At 40.4% G+C, this 18,151-nt stretch overlaps 1 protein-coding gene across 4 annotated transcripts in view; it reads left to right on the top strand.

Moving 5' to 3' along the window:
• The window catches only part of LOC141147039 (sodium channel protein type 2 subunit alpha-like), a 265,941-nt gene that overhangs the window by 161,175 nt on the left and 86,615 nt on the right, over positions 1 to 18,151 (top strand). For all 4 annotated transcript variants that reach the window (XM_073634017.1, XM_073634014.1, XM_073634015.1 and 1 more), the window contains 3 exons: positions 4,132 to 4,373; positions 7,443 to 7,616; positions 12,146 to 12,502. In XM_073634017.1, coding sequence (XP_073490118.1) covers positions 4,132 to 4,373; positions 7,443 to 7,616; positions 12,146 to 12,502 — 773 coding nt within the window. The remainder of the gene's footprint in view (positions 1 to 4,131; positions 4,374 to 7,442; positions 7,617 to 12,145; positions 12,503 to 18,151) is intronic.

The raw sequence follows: 18,151 nt of genomic DNA, 5'->3' as shown, positions 1-18,151 counted from the left end.
ATCACTAGAATTCTGTAGAAATTGTCGCAAATATAAGAAAATAGAATTTCAGTGTATAAAAGTGGGTAAAAATAGTTGAATGTATGGGGACTAATGCGCAAAAACCACAATATAAACAAAAATCTGAAACTATCAGTAAGGTAGCACTAGGGACCATTTGATTTGATTTTCAGTTGCTATCGTATGAGATACACTTTTAAGAGTTGTTTGATATTTACCCAACACCAGGGATTATTTGCTTTTCAACCAGTTTGGGAAGAAATCACAATTTCATTGATTATTGTCAATGAAAATAAATAAATAAATAAATAATAATAAATACATTTACCCCTAATCTTTAAGCCCCTACAAAAAAAGTAAAACAATTAATAAAGTAGTAATAATAAATTAATAATTAATGAAAGCAGATGAAAAAGCTGAAAAACATAGCAACAAATGATGAAACAGATGATATTTTTCTCTATTGGCTAAATAAAAAAATGGCAAAGCTCAAAAAACACTTTAAAACTGCTGTACACAAACACTCAAAAATGTGCATACAAACGCTTGAAAAAATGTCCTAAAAAAAGCTAAAAAACACGGCGCTCAGGTGTGAATGCAGCTTTAAAATGCAACTAAAGAACATTGCTATTTCACAAGTTAACTTATGAAGTTAGGCTCGATTCACATCTATGCATGTTGCTTTTGAGCATTTCTGCAGTGCTTTTTGTGGTGCTTGTTTTTGGACAAGCATTTTTACCGCGATTTGCGTTTTTTTTTTTTTTTTTTTACACTGTATATAGCTGGTTGCTAAGGAGGGGGCCAGGAAGCCGGCCGCCGCGTCCTTAACAACTGATGAGTCATCAGCTGTCAGTGGGCTTCCCTGCTGAATGTAAAAAAAAGCAATTGCCGGCTAAAAAAAAAATTGTGAAAAAAGCAGCGTGGGCTCCCCCCCAGGTCCATACCAGGCCCTTGGGTCTAGTATGGATTCGGAGGGGATCACCCAACGCCAATATTTTAAAAAAATGGCGTGGGGGTCCCCCCAAAATCCATACCAGACCATTATCCGAGCATGCAGCCCAGCAGGCCAGGAAAGGGAGGGGACGAGCGAGCGCCCCCCCCTCTTGAACCATACCAGGCTGCATGCCCTCAACATGGGGGGATGGGTGCTTTGGGGCAGGGGTCTTCCTGACAACCCTTGCCCGGTGGTTGTCGGGGTCTGCGGGCAGGGGGCATATCATAATCTGGAATCCCCCCCATGTGAATGAGTATGGGGTACATTGTACCCCTACCCATTCACCGAAAAAAAAAAAGTAGTGTAAAAAATACAGTAGACATTTTTAATAAAAGACTTGTCAAAAACTATCTTCTTCCCCGCTTCTTTGTCCGGTGTTCTTCTTCATGTACTCCATACTCATTCACAGATGTACTCCATACTCATTCCAGATTCCGATAAGCCCCCCACCCGCAGACCCCGACAACCACAGGGCAAGGGTTGTTGGAAAGAGGCCCTTGTCCCCATCAACAAGGGGGCAAGGTGCTTTGGGGTGGGGGGGCACTGAGCCCCCCCTGCCCCAAAGCATCCATCCCCCCATGCTGAGGGCATGCGGCTTGGTATGGTTCAGGGAGGGGCGCTCGCTTGTCCCCTCCCTTTCCTGGCCTGCTGGGCTGCATGCTGGGATAAGGGTCTGGTATGGATTTTGGAGGGGACCCCCACGTCATTTTGTTTAAAAATTTTGAGGTGGGGGGTTCCCTCCGAATCCATACTAGACCCAAGGGCCTGGTATGGACATGGGGGGGGGGGGCCACGCTGTTTTTTTTTTTTTTACAATTTTTTTGTTAGCCGGCAATTCTTTTTTCTTACATTCAGCAGGGAAGCCCACTGACAGCTGATGACTCTTCGGTTGTTAAGGACGTGGCGGCCAGCTTCACGGCTCCCTCCTTAGCAACCAGCTTTATACAGTGTAAAAAAAAGAATAAAATAAAACGCAAATCGTGGCAAAATCGCCTCAAAATCGCGGTAAAATACACGGTACTTGCGTTTTGGATGCGGGTCCATTGAAGTCCATTGCATGCAAAACGCTGCATTTTGCGGGAAAAAAGTCCCCGACCCTTCCCAAAAATGCAGAGGCACAAAAATGCATTCATGTGAACATGTTCCATAGGAACCCATGTTAAAAAAATTCCCTGCATTTCTGCAAAATGCATCAAAAAATGCATTCGTCTGAATAGAGCCTTATAGAGTGGCTGACCAAGTCTGAGAAACTCTGGGGGGATTGGGTGAATCTGTCTACCACAGATGAACACATGGCAGGTTATCAAACTATATCATTCCTAGCTCTTCTCATCCAGGTTGTAAGCAACCATCTTGACCATCCTTGCAGATTTCAAAATTATTGACAACAGCCCTCAAACAGAATAGATGGCTTTTATTATCAAAACCACAAATACAATTTCCATTTCAACAGTGCAGAAAGACGGTTCACGGTTACAGGGCTTGTTTCCCTACTTTAGAGACCTTTTTCAGTACAATGTCATACTTGTTGAATTGTCTAATAGTCTGCACCAGCTAACACAAATCTCATTCTGTGCCAACAATACCTAGAGATTCAACAGCTTACAAATCTCCTCTTTACAACTACACTAACAAGGTTATAGATCGGTATGTGCTTCAGCTGAATAAATTCTGCATGTATTTTCTTGGAAATGTCAATGTCCTGTGACTAACTTGTTATGTTTACTAAGTTCATAAAATGCAGTAAAACACACTTAAGGAAAAAAAAAGTGCGACTACAGGCATAATGTAAAAATCAGTATGTAAAATTACATAACTATTAGTGCTAGTTTACACTTGCATCAAAACGGCTACAGACAGCTTACAGTCCTGTTTACACCTATCGTTTGCTTTGCTTTGCTTCAGCTTCGCTTAAAAAACTATACCCCATGTAGCTTTAGTGGTGCTTCAAAATGTCTTCAAAGCCTCAGTAGAAGTCTATGACAAAGCTCGGTTGAAGCACCTGCAGCTTTTGAGAGGCTTTGTTTTTGAGAAATTGCAGGTGTGAGATATCAACACACGGAGCATCTGCCACGCTTCAACAAAGCTTCAAAAGAGCATCACTGAAGCACCACCAAAGCTTCATTGAAGCACCACCAAAGCATCAAAAACACATCAGTGGGAGCTTTAGTGTGCGTTAAAGCCAAAGCAAGTGTAAATGAGCCCTTACAGTACCTTGAAAAGTATTCATACCCCTTGAAATTTTCCACATTTTGTCATGTTACAACCAAAAATGTTAATGTATTTTATTGGGATTTTATGTTATAAACCAACACAAAGTGGCACATAATTGTGAAGTAGAAGGAAAATGATAAATGGTTTTCAAATTGTTCAAAAATGGTTCACCTTCCAGCAGGACAACAACCCTAAACATACAACCAGAGCTACAATGGTATGGTTTAGAACTTTAGATCAAAGCATATTGATGTGTTAGAATGGCCCAATCAAAGTCCTCCACCCCAAACTCACTCATCCATGTCTTTATGGATCTTGCTTTGTGCACTGGTGCGCAGTCATGTTGGAACAGGAAGGGGCCATCCTCAAACTGTTTCCACAAAGTTGGGAGCATGAAACTGTCCAAAATGTCTTGGTATCCTGATGCCTTAAGAGTTCTCTGCACTGAAACTAAGGGGCCAAGCCCAACCCCTGAAAAACAACCCCACACCATAACCCCCCCTCCACCAAATGATTTGGACCAGTGCACAAAGCAAGGTCCATAAAGACATGAGCAAGTTTGGGGTGGAGGAACTTGACTAGCCTGCACAGAGTCCTGATCTCAACCCAACAGAACCTTTGGGATGATTTAGAGCAGAGACTGCGTGCCAAAATGGTTAAACATTCCCATAGACACAATCCTAAACCTTGTGGACAGCCTTCCCAGAAGAGTTGAAGCTGTTATAGCTGCAAAGGGTGGGCCAATTCAATATTGAACCCTACGGACTAAGACAGGGATGCCATTAAAGTTCATGTGCGTGTAAAGGCAGGTGTCCCATTATTTTGGTAATATAGGGTAAGTTGTTATTGCAGTATAAGAAAAAAAAATTCAGCAAACATATAATTAGTTTTTTGTTTTTTTTGTTTTTTTACTTCTCTTCCAGAACTGGAAGAATCGAGACAACAGAAATGTAATCCTTGCTGGTACAAATTTGCTAGGTGCTTTTTAATTTGGGACTGCTGCGGCCTGTGGCTGAAAATTAAAGACATAGTAACGTTGATTGTGATGGATCCATTTGTAGACCTCGCTATTACCATCTGCATTGTGCTGAACACCATATTTATGGCTATGGAGCATGCCAACATGACCAAGGACTTCATTAATGTGCTTTTCGTTGGAAATCTGGTGGGTTCAAAATCTTGTTAAATATTTCTTAAGATACAGGATATTATTTCACTACAGAATACTTTAATGCGATACCTTTATACTTATCTCAGCATTTTAAAAGCAGGCATCACTCAAGAGTCACATTTCAGCTTTGCATGGCCACTAGTAGGTTGAGTAGCAGTCTGGTTGTCTTCTGCCATGATTTCCCATTCCATTCTTTCTAACTGCCACAGGCCTTACAAAAGCAGATGATGCTCTTATGTTCCCTAAAGGTTCCTCAATGGCTTAAATAGGTGGAAAATCGGCTGCATAAATAACTCTAGGTAAATCTCTTCATTGCAGTCTTAGGAGATATAAGATGTTGGTGGGAAATTCAATTATGCAATGCCTACAAATAACTAAAAATACAGTACACATTTAGGCCTCATTCACACCATGGTGCAGAGACATCAGTTTTTCTGCATGCGTTCTGCAAGGGCACAAAAACAAACAATTCTATGTGTCCTGTTCACGCCAAAACACTGGTATCGTGTACAGATTTTTTCTGCGTGGAAATCTGCAACGTGTATGCAGTTTTTTGCATTGGACAAAAGCTGACATGACATCAACATTGATGTGAACAGGGCACATATGAAAACTGATGTCAGCATGCATAAAAAAACTCACCGAAATGCGCATGACACCTGATGTAAAACTGATGTCTCTGCAAGTGAAATCTGTGTTGTTTCCCATCAGTTCCCATCAGTTTTCATGCACATATGGTGTGAATGAGCCCTAGGTGTAGCTGCCCTTTAAAAGTGTCATATTTTAAAACTACCCCAATATATGCAACAAGTAAAGGAGGAATCTGCTACCAATAGATATGTATAAAATATGCATTTATTGTACCAAAAGATCTCAAAAAGCTGATCTTCAGGCATCAAGCTAAATACACAGATAAATAGAGGTACATACTGTATATGTGCACTGTTTTACCTGCTAAAGCATTTTTATTTCTGTTGATCCAGTTCTGAGAATTGCACAGCTAAGCCTTGTCTGGCAGGGAAGGAGACCTGAGTTATCCCAGCTGCAGTTCAGAAAGACCTAAAGGTCCTTTTACCAGTCTGTTACTAGACAGTGAAAGGAAAACAAGCAGACTGATGAGATCATCTCTCTGTCAATCTGTTCCTTCCTCCTGTCAACATGTTCTTTGCACTGCAGGTCAGCTGATTGGCTCCTTGGGCTGCTCCATTTTCCAAGTCTGTGCACTGTTGTACAATGACTATAATGCCCCGTACACATGATCGGACAACAAAACCGTGGAATTTTGTTTGAAGGTTGTTGGCTCCAACTTGTCTTGCATACACACGGTCACACAAATGTTGGCCAACAATTACGAATGTAGTGACGTACAAGACGTACGGCGAGCCGATAAAAAGGAGGTTCAACAGTCATGTGATATCTCCATTACGAATGCTAGTTTACCACCCCACCACTACTTTTACAACTCACTTTGGAACCACTAATCATAATCAATATGAGGATAGGAGTTCCTATAAAAGTATCTATAAAATTTCCAGGAAACAATATTTTGTATATACTGTGTGTGTGTGTATGTGTGTCTATAGATATATATATATATATATATATATATATATAGTCAGGTCCATAAATATTGGGACATCATTGATTGTAGGGGGTTTGATTCATCTCAGATCCAATGTAGATTGGAACTTTTTGCCTTAATTAGATGATTACCTATAGAGCACCTTTGGAGCAATACTGGTACTAATAGTTCTCGTGTTACAGTATAATTAGTCAAAGGTTTACATGTTCCAGCAAGATTTGTGTATTGATTGTATCTTGTCATAAGGCTACATAGCAGCTGGATGTCCCCACATGATTTAGCGCTTTGCAGTTTTGCAATTTATTACAGAACGGTGGTTGGTACAGTACATTTATATATTCATGTTTAGTGATTAATTCTTAAGTTTGTTGTGGTACAATGAAGGCATATACCTCAATCAACTTCACAGTAATCAGTACAGGCATTAATTTTTAATCTGATATTCCATGGTACTCTTTAAATTGAATGAAATGTCTATTTGGGGGTCACTTTAGATTTTTGCTTACTAAGGGACAGTTTTTTTTTAAAGGCAAATAGACTTGTTCACTTTGCAAAATTAAGTTCATTTTACTTAGTGAATTTTACTAAGTGAATGCTTAGGCCCCTTTCACACTGGGGCGGTGGGGGCGTCGGCGGTACAACAGCGCTATTTTTAGCGCTGCTGTACCGTCGTTCTTGCAGCGGTATTCGGCCGCTAGCGGTGCGGTTTTACCCCCGCTGGCGGCCGAAAAAGGGTTAAAATCCCTCGTACAGCGCGGCTATAGCCGCGGTATTGCCGCGGTATAGCCGCGCTGTCCCATTGATTTCAATGGGCAGGAGCGGGGAAGGAGCGGTGAATACACCGCTCCTTCCCCGCTCCAAAAAAGCGGTTTGCAGGACTTTTTTCACCGCCCTGCCTGCGCACCGCTTCAGTGTGAAAGCACTCGGGCTTTCACACTGAACAAACAGCGGAGGCTGTTTAGGGGCGGTTTTCAGGCGGTATTTTTAGCGCAATACCGCCTGAAAACCGCTCCAGTGTGAAAGGGGTCTTAGTGAAGCTGATCTCCATCATCCAATTACATGTAAGCAAAAAAATACTGTTTTTTTTTCTTTGCATGTGATTGGGTATTCTTTGCAAAGTAAATGTTTACCTAATTTTTAAAGCTAAGGGAAAATTCCTTTGCAAAGTGAACAGCCTATAGATGCCTTTGGTTAATCAATACTTTAGTAGGCAAAAATGCAAAGTGACCGTAAAAAGACATTTCCTTTTTATTTTAAAGAACACCATGCATTATCAGAATAAACATTAATGTCCATACTGGAGAGTTATTGCTCTGGTCGAACTTTTCACAATAGTGTCTGGGTATTTTTGGCTCTCAGGGTGTTCTGTACGTATAGTAAAAGTAGAAATGTACTATAAAGAAAAATATGTATATAGGAATCTATCTAACTATATTAGATTTACTTAGCAATAAACATGACTGTTTTTCTTGTATTTCTAGGTTTTTACAGGAATTTTTACAGCTGAAATGGTTTTTAAGCTCATTGCACTGCATCCGTACTATTATTTCCAGGAAGGCTGGAATATCTTTGATGGGATTATTGTTAGTCTTAGTTTAATGGAACTTGGGCTTTCAACAACAGGAGGATTCACTGTTCTACGATCCTTTAGACTGGTAAATCAAACTATCAAAATGTGAAAGTATGCATACTATAATATGTGAGTTTGTAAGTGAAGCTACAGGGTTTAATGTGTATGCATGAGCAAAAAAAACAAATGATAATATATGCAGTACATCTTTGCAATACATGCAAATTCTGCTGTTTTATCCCTTAAAAATGCTTCCAGTACAGAAAGATACCTGATGATCAGCCAAAAATCCATTCAGCTCATTACATCCTGTTTTAACTGACAATGCAATGCTTTCTGTTGCAGTAAAACCCAAATAAAGCCCAATTCCAGCTCTCTGGCCCCCCTCCAATGTCTTCACTCCTCCATGGAGTCCCCTCTAGTATTTTTTATTGTCTTCTTTATACATATATATTTTTAGCTGATGACTTTAGTCTGGTCAAGTGATGCAAATGATTATCTGCAGTGGGCAGGTTATGACTTGTGAATACTGCAGAGAATGTCCCTCACATAATGATGTGGTGCTGTTCTATGCACCATTCTGCAAGCCTAGGGGAGCTTGATGGCTCACCTCAAGGAGTCAGGTCTTTGGTGCCCTGGGCTAACAGGAAGTGATGCCGGGCATCATTCACCCTGGAGGAAGATTGGCACAGGACTGCAGAGGAGGGCGCAGAGAGTAGTGATGAGGCATGAGGAGGGTGAGTATTTGTTATACCAACAGGGAGGAACTATACATAAAAGTTAGTCTTTAAAGTGGTGTTCCGGCCAAAATTATACTTTTTAAATAAAAATACCCTTATTATACACAAGCTTAATGTATTCTAGTAAAGTTAGTCTGTAAACTAAGGTCTGTTTTGTTAGTTTATAGCAGTAGTTTGTTATTTTATAAACTTACAGCAGGCTGTGGCCATCTTAAGTGTGGGCATCTGAAGCCAGACTGTATTTCTTCCTGGATCTCATCCTTGCAGATCTCGCACATGCTCAGTGCAGCACAAGCAGTGTAATAGGTTTCAGGTCAGGTTTCCATAGCAACGGCAGTGTCAGAGGAAGTTGCCCCCCCTTCCCAGAAGGCATTGCAAACAGGAAATGATGCGATGGGCCACGGCCAGGGAGGAGGAAGTGAAAAATGAATACAGCAGATAAACAGTAGGTGCTGAGAAAAAAAATTTAAAAATATCCAATTCGTTTACAGTGCACCGTTTAGTGAGGGATGCTGAAGAGTTGTAAAAGTGGGTGGAACTCCACTTTAAGCATGAGAGTTAGATTAAGGGTTACAATTAATGATGGGTTCGTTTAAGTATTGAGCACTCATTTAGGCCTAAAGCTGAACTAAACCCTTCTTACGTTTTCAGCCAAGGAAGTTGCATCTTGGCCTCTTTTTACCATGATGCTGCACATTTGATTAGTTATGCCATCATCCATTTGATGGTTTGACAGTTTGGTTCAGAGCACATCCAATGTATTAGTTACATTCCTGGCACATCAGGAATGTAACTGTTTTTTTAAACTGTTAAATCGATGGGTTTGGTTCCGCTTTATGGTTAAGTTTTAAATGTTAGGTTAAAAAGGAGCTCCACCCAAAAGTGGAAGCTCCACTTGTTCACACGCTCCCCCCTTCCACGGCCACATTTGCCACTTTTTGGGGGGGAAGGGAGGAGCGGATATCTGTCAAAACCAGGTACCCTCTACCACTTCCAGGTAAGATCACCGCACAACAATGCGTTGATCTACAAAATTTCTGGCCCCTCCTCCTCCCACCCCCTCCGTGCCTTCTGGGAGACACACAGGTCCCAGAAGACAGTGGGACCATTCAGAAAGAGCAGCACAACTTGCACAGTGTGCAGTAAGAAACAGGCTGTGAAGCCACAAGACTTCACTTCCTATTTCCCTTAGTAAGGATGCGGGCGCCTGCACCTGAAGCCGATGGGCGGATCGGCTAGGGGTCTTGACATTGCAGGATGCCTGGACAGGTAAGTGTCCTTGTATTAAAAGTCAGCAGCTACAGTATTTTTCTAATGCAGGCTGAAACTGCTCTTTAAGGGCCAATTCAGAATATGTGCGGTGACAGACATTTCACCACAGTATAAAACATCTGTCACCACAGGGACACACAGGAAACAATTGTTTCCTATGTGTTCCATTCACACTGCAATGCAGCCTAGCGCTGCGCAGCAGCATGCTGCAAAAAAATGAGGCCCGAATCAGCCTGCATTGCGCTGCCCGACACTGCAGTGTATGAAGTGTACTTTTGTACACTTCACATAAAGTTTGTTTAAAAAAAACAAAAAAACACACTGCCCCCTAACCAGTCGGCAACGCAGCAAATGACTCTGGCAGCTCTGCAATTTGCCGTTTGTCAGTGTGAATTAGCCCTAAGTCTCAAGGTTTAGGTAGGTTAAGTACTATGGTCTGTATATTATTCAAAATAGGTGAGATGTTTAGGACACACAGGGAATCATTGATATGTTTAAATATTTTTGTTCCGTATGTTAACCTGCTGAGAATTATCTACAGCAGGCCCCCGAAGCTCAACAATATTGTGTGGCTTGGGTAAATTTGATGGTAACAGACCAAATGACATTTTGGTCATGTTGTTGCATTGACAAGGACATCATTTTGAATTACTGGACAAATCAAAGGAGCCAGGTAGTCGATGTGCCTAAAAGAAAATACATCTAAACCTGGTTATCTTTTTCTGTCGTCAATACAATCACTTGTCCCCTAGCTCATTAAAATTCAAAATGGATCTGCAATAGAACTGACTGGGTGCTGAATTTAACTTAGTCTAGTCCTTTTTTAATTCCCACTTCTCATTGTGTCTCACTATGTACATGCAGTTTTCAAAGACAGCTTCCCTGAATTTCCCTACAGGAAAGTGATTATTCATCTGTTTTGGTGACAGCCTCCCATTTTTACAGAAATGTTTATATAGAATAAGATTGCTCTTTTAAGTACCTAAACCAGGGGTGTCAACCCTGTTGCCCAAGATGGCTATGAATGCGGTCCAACATAAAATAAGAAACTTACTTTAACCACTTGCCGACTGTATACTGTATATATACAGTGGCAAGGCGGCTCTCCTGCACTGGTTAATCACGCACGCTGCCTGGCGAACCATTCCCGCTGTGATTGGACTCGATGTCCGTTGGGGCCCGTGGATCATTCAGGAAACAAGCAGAACGGCGGTCTGCCTATGTAAACAAGGCAGATCGCTGTTCTGTTAGTAGGGAAGGTAGTGATCCCATGTTTTTGCAAAGCAGGAACACAAATCTCTGCCTTCCCATAGTACAAGCACCCTCCACACAGTAACCAAGCACATTTTAGGAACACAGTTAACTCTTTGAGTGCCCCTCATGTTAACCCCTTCCCTGCCAGTGTCATTAGTACAGTGACAGTGCATATATTTTAGCACTGATCACTGTATTGGTGTCACTGGTTCCCAAAAAAGTGACAAAAGTGTCACTTAGTGTCCGATTTGTCCACCGCAATCTCGCGGTCTTGCTATAAGTCACTGATCGCTGTCATTACTAGTAAAAAATAAATAAATAAATACGAATACCATAAAAGTATCCCATAGTTTGTAGAGGCTATAACTTTTGCACAAACCAATCAATATACGCTCATTAGTTTTGTTTTTTACCAAATATATGTAGCAGAATACATATTGGCCTAAATTGATGAAGAAATTTGATTTTGTACATTTTTTTTATTGGATGTGTTTTATACTAGAAAGTAAAAAATATAGTTTTTTTTTTTTGTTCAAAATTGTCAGTGTTTTTATGTTTATAGTGCAAAAAATAAAAATCACAAAGGTGATAAAACACCACCAAAAGAAAGCTTTTTGTGGGTAAAAGAACATTTTATTTTATTTGGGTACAGTGTCGCATGACCATGCAGTGCCGTATCGCAAAATATGGCCAGGTCATGAAGGGGGTTAAACCTTCCAGAGCTGATGTGGTTAAAAATGTTAATTTATTTTATTTTTATTTTTTTGTAAAAATGTGATTATACTGACCGAAAACGTGACTGAAGAATAATTTGACCGTGTTTCTTTACTGGACTTTTAAAAGTTTTATCTTCCCAAAGAAAGATCTTCCACTCTTCACAATTAGGCCTTATTCGTGTCATCAGTTTTGAGCAGCACCTATATTTGTGACCAACTGTTTTCAAGGATGAAGAGCACGAAGGGCAAAATTAGAACCAAAATATCCGAGGAGCACCTTGAGAATTCATTGAGAATTGCTACTACATCCATCCAACCAGATATTGATGTGTTAGTTTATCAAAAACAGTGTCAAATATCGCACTGGTTTTATGTTGCCCTCTTTTACTTTTTTTTTTAACAAAAAATATTACCAAAAAAATCGTTTTATTACTCAGATGCACTATCTATATCAGTAATTGTTAACTTGAGATCTGCCCGACTTTTCCTGCTCATCAGCTATCCATTGTTAGTGTATTTTATGTGTGGCCCAAGACAATTCCTCTTCTTCCAATGTGGCCCAGGAAGGTCAAAAGGTTGGACACCCCTGATTTAAACCAATAGAAAGTAAACTGTATCTTTTATCATTCTAGCTCCGAGTATTCAAGTTGGCAAAATCATGGCCTACACTCAACAAGTTAATCAAGATCATTGGTAACTCTGTGGGAGCTCTGGGAAACCTGACCTTGGTGTTGGCCATCATTGTGTTTATTTTTGCTGTGGTCGGCATGCAGCTTTTTGGCAAAAACTACAAGGAGTGTGTCTGTAAGATCTCAGAGGACTGTGAGCTTCCACGCTGGCACATGAACGACTTTTTCCATTCCTTCCTGATTGTGTTCCGAGTACTGTGTGGAGAGTGGATCGAAACTATGTGGGACTGTATGGAGGTGGCTGGGCAGTCTTTGTGCATATTGGTGTTCATGTTAGTGATGGTAATTGGAAATCTAGTGGTAAGTTATTTTCGTTATAAATATTAGATTCTCTCTCTAATTGGTCTTTTAATCTTCTTTCTCTCTTAATTTCTTCAGTCTCTTCAGTCTCTCTGGCTAAATCATTATATCTTTTGTCACTAATTAAAACATTTTCAATGCCTTTCCAGCACTTAGGGCTATGCACATTGGTGCATTACGTTAACATGCAAAAGTTAACATGCATTTTGCTGTCTATTACTGAACATTGCTTTAGGGCAGCAAATTCATTTGAATGTGCTGAAAATACACACACACAGAAAAAAAGGCTTGCAGCAAATGCGAAGCAGCACATCACAACCCAAAAAAAAAAATGCATTGCAATGCACTTAGCATGGAGGTACCATTAAGAATGATTGCACCAATGAGCATTACCGCACCAGTGTTAATGAGCCCTCATGCTTCATAAGCCTAGGGCAATGTTCACCCCTTGCACAGACTCCAATCCTGATTAGAATGCAATTACCCTCATGTCTGTACACAGACTCTCACAATATGCAATTTAATCAGAATTATAACCTATGGTATTATAGCTATCCAGAGGCCAATTAACCCTTTCGTTTGTTGCTTTCAAGTTAAAATCCATATGTTTTGCTAGAAAATTACTTAGAACCCTCAAACATTATATATATATATATATATATATATATATATATATATATATATATATATATATATATATATATATATATATATATATATATATATATATATATATATATTTTAGCAGAGATCCTAGAGAATAAAATGGCAATCGTTGCAATATTTTATATCACACGGTATTTGCGCAGCGGTCTTTCACATTTTTTTGTGAAAAAAGACACTTTCATGAATTTAAAAAAAAACAAAACAGTAAATTTAGCCCAATTTTTTTGTAGAATATGAAAAATGATGTTACGCTGAGTAAATAGATACCTAACATGTCATGTCGTGGAATGATGACAAACTACGGTACCTAAAAATTTCCATAAGCGATGCTTTAAAAACATTTAAAGCTTACCAGGTTAGAGTTACAGGGGAGGACTTTTGCTAGAAGTTTTGTTCTCATGATGACGATTGCGTCGATACCTCACATCTGTGATTTGAACACCGTTTACGTTTGCAGGCGCTACTTACGTATATGCATTTTCTTTGCTGAGCGAGCATGCAGGGACGGGGGTGCTTTAAAATTATTATTTTTTTCCTTATTTATTTTGCACTTAAAAGTATTTAAATCACCAAAATTGGTGATTCTGAATACTGTAATTTTTAAAAAATTGACACCATTGGCAGCTGGTGGCTCGGGTCTCCCGGTGGGACAGGAGGCCCGGGAAGAGTGGCAAGGGGTGGCTGGAGGGGGGATGTCCCCTCCCACTCCTTTAGCATCGGCTGTTATAACTAAAAAGCCAACCGCTGACTCTAAAAAACGGTACCAGGGTGATACTTGCAGCTGTTTAACCCCTTCAAGCCATGAACACAAACTTGCATACGGTCGACACGAAGGGGTTAAAGTGGAACTTATTAGCTGAGTATTGAAATCATGCGCAAGAAGCTTATTGTATGCAGAGAATAGCTTTACTTTCATTGAGGATTTCTTTATGCATGTCTTACAGGAAACAGGACAATACAAGTACATGCACTAAACATAGACAGAACATCCTGTTATTACTTTACCATAGAATAACACACTATCATACTGCAGTCCCACCTGCTGGATAGAAAGGTATAATGCATATACACAGTCACATTTTGTAAGCAGATCGCTGTTGCTTTTCCAACACCCCTTCGCAACAGCATGTGCTTTGTCAAATTATATTCAGCCCCTTCTGGAAATAATGATGACGTTCCTTCAATAAAGACCTTGCTCTTGATTGTCCCTCAGTAGGTGATACTTGACGTCAAGGTGTTTGGTCCTAGGATTGACCCTCTCTGATTGAGTAAGCTTTATACATCCCTGGTTGTCTTCAAAAATGGGAATTGGTTTTGACATGTCTATCCCAATGTCCACAAAAAGTTGATGAATCCATATCGCTTCTTGACATGCGTATGCTGCTGCAATGTACACTGCTTCAGTTGAAGATAGAGCAACAGTTGTTTGCTTTCCACTAGACCAACTTATGGTTCCTACCCTATACTGGAAGTTGAATCTACTTGTAGATTTGCGGTCTGTGCAGTCCCCAGCCCAGTCAGCATCCACATATCCGACCAGTTTTGGACTGGATGTTGCTGGTAACCGTAATTTCATGTGAATTGTTCCTTAGAGGTACTGCATTGCTCTCTTCACTGCGTTCCAGTCACGCTGACAAGGAGCTGAGACTTTCCTGCATAGTATGCCCACGATGCGGCTATGTCTGGTCTTGTCACAGTGGCAACATATAGCAGCTTACCGAATGCTCTGCGATACATGTCATTGTTGGGTAGCAAGTTTTCTGTTTCGTTGCTCTTTTGATAGCCTGGCCCCATAGGAGTTTGCACTTCCTTTGCATCTTGCATATGGAATTGTTCCAAGATTTCGGAGATTTTCTGAGATTGGTTGTGAAGGTAACTTCCATCTTCTTCTCTCTCTATTTGGATTCCCAGATAGTAGCTAATGTTCCCAAGTTCTTTGGTCTGATTGTAATCCCGTTCTTGTTCAAAACAGGTATATATATATATATATATATATATATATATATATATATATATATATATATATAATATACCGGTATATATATACACTTCTTTGCTTATGTATTCTCCTCCATTGTCAGTGTGTATTATTCCTGGTTTCCGTTGAAATTTGTTGCTAAACATGGCAACGAACTCTTGAAGTTTCTCTATTGCGTCATTCGTGTGTTTCATCAGATAAGTGGTTGTGTAACTGGAATAATCATCAATGAAAGTCAGTAGATATCTGTTCCTGCCTGACGTGGGAGTTTTCATTTGACCGCATACATCACTGTGTTCGAGCTGCAGGGGGTGGGTAGTTTTTCTTTAAAATGCCTGTGGAAGGGGAGCACGTGTGGCTTTTGCTTCTACACAGCATTTGCATTTCATGAGCACTTTGTAAGGCATTTTTGACAAATCTTCTGATAAGCCTCTCTTTATAATGTCCTGTATAGCTTCTGTGTCCCAGCCGCATGTGCCATAAGTGAATGCATTTGCTGTGTAGGCATTCAAGACTATATTGGCTTGCTGGTCTGTGGTGATGAGCCTGTATAGATGATCATCCAGTTTTCCTTTTGCGAGGAATTGCTTATTTTTGTGAATTGTGCATTCATCACCCTGGAACTTAACTGTGAGACTGTTGTTTGCAAGACTTTTCACTGACAGAAGACTGCCTTCTAGTTCTGGAACATACAGCACTTTCTTTCAAGGATACTCCTTGTGGTGTAATGCAGTTCAGGAAGCTCTGGCCTTTACTTTCTGATGTCATGCTTTTCCCAATTGCTAGGAAACTTTGTCTTTTACACTGTAAACAATGTTTGTGAAGAAGGTCTCATTGCTAGTCATGTGGGTTGTCACGTGGCTTGCCGCGTGGCTTGCTGCTCTGTGCTACTTTAAAGGTGCCACTCCATGATGTGTCTTCAGTTTCCTTTGTGGCTGCTTTGACTCTTTCTTTTGTGGATAGCTTTAGCTTTCGCTGCTCGGCTTTCCAGATAGAACTGTCCTTTTTTAAGTGACCGGTCTTTTTTACAGTGAAAACAGGCTCTACTTTTTTTGTTGTGCTTTGTACATCTTAAGAACTTTGTCATCATGGTGCGTATTTTCTTCCCTACTGTCATATTCACCGATTAATTTGCCTTTGACATATATCAGTGTCAGCTCCTGCTCAAGTCTGGTCTCTAAAGCGTTAATGAGAGCAGTATATGTCCCTGGAAGGCTGCAGAGGAGCAGGGCGACAATATGATTATCTTTGATGTCCTCTCAGATGGCACGCAGCTGCTCTATGATCTCTAGCATAGCATTCATGTGGTCACACATTTGCTGGCCTTCTTCTAGTCTCATCTTGTACAACTTTTGTAGCAAAAACAGTTTGCTGTTTAGACTTGAACACAGCTTTTGTAATGAAGTCCACATACCTTTGGCCATTTTCTCTGTTCTTATGTGGATAAGCTGGTCATCTTCCACTAGTAAGCTTATAATCGCTTTTGCTTGTTTATCCTTCCTATCCCATTCCTCCGTCTCTCCGTTTGTGGGTCTGTCTTCAGCACTTTCCACAAGTCATTCTTGCTTATAAACATTTGTAGTTTAAACTTCCAAAGCTGGTAATTGGCATAGTTCAGCTTTGCAATTGCAAACTTCACATCTGAACTGCTTGCCATCTTTCAGTAGCTTGCATACAGTACTCACAGACATCTCTGTAGTCACTGAGTATCCTCTCAGGTGCCTGGGTGCCTGGGCCCATAACCTATTAGCTGAGTATTGAAACCATGCACGAGAAGCTTGTTGTATGCACAGGATAGCTTTACTTTCATGGAGGATATCTTTATGCAGGTCATACAGGAAACAGGACAATACAAGTACATGCACTTAACATAGACAGAACATCCTGTTATTACTTTACCATAGAATAACACACTATCATACTGCATTGCCACCTGCTGGATAGAAAGTTATTATGCATATACACAGTCACAGTATGCAAGCAGATTGCTGCTGCTTTTCCAACAGAACTAAGCCTAAGTTTTGTAGAACTGCGAGCAGGCAGCTTTCTATTGCAGAAGAGACACACTATGGGCTTAATTTACTAAAACGGGAGAGTGCAAAATCTGAAGCAGCTGTGCATGGTAGCCAATCAACTTCTGAATTCAGCTTATTCAATTAAGCTTTAAAAAAAAAAAACTTGAAAGCTGATTGGTTTCTATGTAGCGCTGCCCCAGATTTTGCACTCTCCAGTTTTAGTAAATCAAACCCCATTATGTCTTCTGCAATAATACAAATGTACCTACGCGCTCACAGTTCTCTACCCAATGTACACTGAGCTGCGAATATGCAGTTTGGCTGTTCCAAAATGACTGACTCCCATGTGCCTGATAGTTGCTGACAAGGGATAGAACTGTCACATCGATGGAAGGTGGAGGTGAGTATAATGGGGGGTTTAGTTCTGCTTTAAATTATGGAGAGTAAAATCAATTTTTTTAGCTACCATCAGTGTGCACACAACACAATCTGGAAGGGATAGGAAAGCATTCCTCCTTCTGTCACCCCCTAATTCCTTTTGTGTTATATGCTGTTTGAATCATAAAAAGGGCCCATTCACATTTTGTCCATGTCCTGTTGTACTACTACTTGTAATTAAAGAGGAAGTAAAATCTTCCTCTTTAATTACACCTACAGGTAAGCCTATAGTAAGGCTTACCTGTAGGTACTGTAAATATCTCCTAAACTTGCACCGTCTAGGAGATATTTACTATATACGCTGCCACCGACGTCATCAGCGCATGCGCACTGAAGGAACGGCCTGCGGGAGTGACGTCATCACGGCTCCGGCCAATCACAGCGAACCCGGAAGTAACTCTGTGAAATATGTTGGCTGTGGGAGCAATGCATACTAGCTCATTATGCCTTTGTCTTGCAGATTTGTTTTTTTTTTTGTTTTTACAACCTCTTTAAGGCTTTGACATATACACTCACCGGCTACTTTACGGTGTTAGCAAGGCACACCTTGCT

The sequence above is a fragment of the Aquarana catesbeiana genome, linkage group LG06 (genome assembly GCF_042186555.1).
Source record: "Aquarana catesbeiana isolate 2022-GZ linkage group LG06, ASM4218655v1, whole genome shotgun sequence".
Lineage (NCBI taxonomy): Eukaryota > Metazoa > Chordata > Amphibia > Anura > Ranidae > Aquarana > Aquarana catesbeiana.
This window is presented reverse-complemented; position numbering and strand designations above follow the sequence as displayed.